Source organism: Phycomyces blakesleeanus, assembly GCF_001638985.1.
Source record: "Phycomyces blakesleeanus NRRL 1555(-) unplaced genomic scaffold PHYBLscaffold_16, whole genome shotgun sequence".
NCBI lineage: Eukaryota > Fungi > Mucoromycota > Mucoromycetes > Mucorales > Phycomycetaceae > Phycomyces > Phycomyces blakesleeanus.
The window spans coordinates 523,827-527,733 of NW_017265149.1; the positions used below are offsets into that span (position 1 = coordinate 523,827).

The window sequence follows — 3,907 nt, forward strand, 5'->3', positions numbered from 1 at the left end:
ATTTATTTTTTACTCAGAGATTTAAACACCATGTTTGAAGAAAATGAGTCAGAAATACATAAATCCGAATCTATGATGAGCTTCACAAACCAGGCATTAGACCCTACCATGTCAGACACCTTAGGTTTCTTACGCTCAACCCACACAAAGACAAACGCCCCCTTGCCATCATCCTTCCATCATTCCCACAACGTCTCTTCTCTTCCCCAGCCATCAATGCCTGCAATGCGACGTTCACGTGCTGGAACAATGCCTTCCTTTGCAAATCTCCCTGAAGAAAGTCTCATTAGACCTCAGGCTCCTCTTCTATTGACTCCCGCCGTCTCCAACCGGCACAGGTCCGGATCCCTCAATATGCCAGCTATGCAACTCTCCTTTGACAACTCACCATTCTCTTCGCCATGGACCATGTCGCGTGGGAATACTCCTGATATCGGTCTTGGTCAGCACAGAATGCAACCACCCCCCTCGCCCTCCACCGAGCAGCTTTTACAGAACGACCATGAGCTCTCAATTGCACGCACCTTACGCTCCCTCGGGCTCGATGACGAGACCCAGGCATCCATAGAAACTCAAGAAAACAACAGAAGTCTCTACCATCAACAACAGCAACAGCAACAACAACAGACCACTTCGGACTTTCACATGTCAGATATTGTCGGAAATAGTAATAGTAATGGAAGTATCAATCTAAACATCAATAACAATATTGGTATCAGTAACAACGCCAACGGGATCAGTAACGGAAACGGAAACGGAAATCTTATCAGTAATGGCAGCAACAATATCAGCAGCGGTAGTAACAGCAGCGGTAGTAGTAGCAGTAGCAGAGCCATTATGTCCGCCAATCGAAATCGATCTTATTCCGTCAACGCAGCCGCTCGTTACCAGCCAGAAATTCTTCCTCCTATCATTGACCAATCCAGAATTGGTGGTAATAGTAATATTAATGTTAACGTTAACGGTAATGGTAATGGTAATATTGGTAATATTGGTAACGTTGGTAATCTTGGTGGCACGAACGCCCAGACCAAAGGATTTGCCAGTTCGCTCGAAGGTTTTACCAGAAAGCAGACCAGACCGAGAGCGTCGAGTATGGGTCGAATGGAAGCACCTCGATCCAATGTATCTAATTTGTGGAGCATGCAGAGAACTGCACTTACTCCACTCAGAGACGAAGATTTCTCATTTGACGGCAGCGATATTAACGATGAGCTTTCTGAACAAAACGTGCCTCTATCTCTCGGAGACACCGAGCTCTTGGCAAAATTGTTTCATGGCCAACCGTTTGCTGATCCGATCTTGTCAGAGGCTAATGAACTTGGTCTTGGTCGTAATCATTTAGCAAGAGAGGTAACAAAAACAAAGGCCTTATGTGTGTGTGTGTGTGTGTCTGCATATATATATATATATATATATATATTAATTACTCTTTTCTCTTTCTTTCTTCAAAGCAGCCAAGCCTTCAATTCAGTCAATCGACACCTACATTCCATGAAAGAAATCTTCAGGCTTCTCTGTCGTCCAGTCCACTCACTCAAGCACCCACCCGTTCTCTTTGGGTCGGAAACATTGACACGTCTGTAACAATTGACGCCCTAAACCAGATCTTTACTCCATTCGGCCCGATTGAAAGCATTAGACTTTTGATTGAAAAGGAGTGCGCCTTTGTCAACTTTCATAATATCGAAAATGCTGTCCAAGCCAAACAGAATGTTCTTGAACTTATGGGCGGAAAGATAGGAAACTGTATTGCACGCATTGGGTATGGAAAGGTAGATGGTGCAGTTCCAGAATCCAACACATTGCAGCCCACACGCGCACTTTGTAAGCAAAAATAAAATAAAATAAAATAAGAAGAAAGAAACTAATTACTTGATCATTTATTTGTTTTCTAGGGCTTGGAAATATTCCTAGTTCGACCACTTCTTCTACTCTTCAGCGCATATTTTCATCATTTGGTGTGATTGAATCTATTAGAGTGCTTCCCCACAAAAACTGCGGTTTCATCAATTTCGAATTCGTTTCTAATGCTGCTGCTGCCAAGGATGCATTGCTTCAGAACAAGCTTGCTCCTCAGGGGTTTGTAGGCGTGAGAGTTGGATTTGCAAAGGTTCCTCCTTCCAAGTCGTCTCAATCAGAGACTACAGGTGGACAACAACAGCAACAGAATCAACAGCAGCAGCCACAACAGAATCAGCAACAGAATCAGCAGCCTCAACAACAGCAAAATCAATCGAATCAACAACAAAACCAACATCAACATCATCAAAAGCATCATCAGCATCATCAGCATCAGCATCAACATCAACATCATCATCAACGCTCTTCTGACGGAGAGTCGGATACATCTGATGGTGAAACTTGGCTCACTGAGCTCAGCCAGATCATGAAAGAGTATGGAGTCGAAAACAGAGTTCCGGATGCATTGAAAGGTACTAAAGAGCAAGCAGCAAGCATACTAAAGCGTGTGTAGTAGCAGAATAGATGAACATATGGATCATTAATATTTACAAACTTCTCTCTTTTTTTTTGTATGTGTACGTACATATAGCTCTTCAAGGTCCCGGAGGATATTTCACGTCTATACCTTCTGTGCCTGAGCTTGGTTCGAACCGTATGTTTGATGGTGCTCGTCTGAGAGACATTAGAAAGAAGTTAGATGCAGCGACTCAGGGTGGAAAGGAGGTCGAGGCTATTGCACTCGACTGTATGGATGAGATTGCAGAATTGAGCAGTGGTAAGGAATCTTTAACTTACCAAGAAAAAGAAAAAAAAGAAAAAAGAAAAGAGGAATTGATCTTGTAACAAAGCAAATGACTCACGGTTGATCGACTAGATTATATTGGAAACACTGTTGTTCAGAGATTGTTTGAAAAGTGTGCAGAGGATACAAAGACATCTATGTTGGTTCGTATCGCACCCCACTTGGCTTCAATCAGTGTTCATAAGAATGGTACCTGGGCTGCACAAAAGATCATCGACACAGCCAAGACACCTGCACAGGTAACAAATATATATGAGAGGATGTAAACGAATTTCTCATGATATTTATCTATATAATATCTGCTATTTTAGATCCGACTCATTTCAGACCAGCTTAAACCATACGTTCCTCCACTTCTTCTTGATCAGTTTGGAAATTACGCTGTCCAATGCTGTCTTCGCCTTGGAGAAGGCGACAACCAATTTATATTTGATGCCATTGTTGAAAAGCTTCTTCATATTGCCCAAGGAAGATTTGGTGCCCGAGCGATACGCGGTACACTAGAGAGCCAGTACGCAACAATCGAACAGCAGAAATATGTTGCTTCGGTATTCACACAAAATGCCTATGCACTGGCAACCAATGCCAACGGTGTTCTTCTGCTGTCCTGGTTGATCGAGGCATCAAAGATCGAGAAACGGATGAGCATGATCGCGTCTCGCTTTGTTCCTCATCTACAGATGCTCTGTACACACAAGCTCGGGTCCCAGATGATTCTGAAGCTTATCAACCAGAACCAGGATACCGACGCACAAGAGATGATCCTCACCAGACTCTTGACAACTCCCGGACTGCTGACCGAGATCATCACAGACCAGACCAGAGGACTTGCGTTTATCCAAAAGGCCATTGCCAGTACTTTTATACCAGCTCCACAGCACCAAGATTTGAAAACAAAGGTCCAGCAAGGTCTGGTCAGTCTTAACAGTCCGGCACACAAGAAGCTTCTTACAGAACTCGCAGAGTTGGAGGAAAAGGAAGCTGCTAAAGAGGCCGAGACTAAAGATACAGACGCTGAAGATGCAGACACTAAAAAGTCAGAATCAGACACAGAGTCAGAATCAGATGCAGAATCAGAGTCAAAAGAAACCAAAGTTCAAAATAAGGAGGAGGAAGAAGATGGTGGTGATGATGATGATG

The 3,907-nt window shown here is 43.4% G+C and overlaps 1 protein-coding gene across 1 annotated transcript; it reads left to right on the forward strand.

Annotated features, from left to right (window-relative positions):
* Nucleotides 1-2,844: 2,844 nt before the first annotated feature.
* Nucleotides 2,845-3,636, forward strand: PHYBLDRAFT_101037 (hypothetical protein; the record flags this gene model as incomplete). Its single annotated transcript, XM_018427620.1, has 2 exons — nt 2,845-3,006; nt 3,079-3,636. Coding segments are annotated over 2 exons (720 nt in total), but the record flags the coding sequence as incomplete, so codon positions are not given.
* Nucleotides 3,637-3,907: the final 271 nt, after the last annotated feature.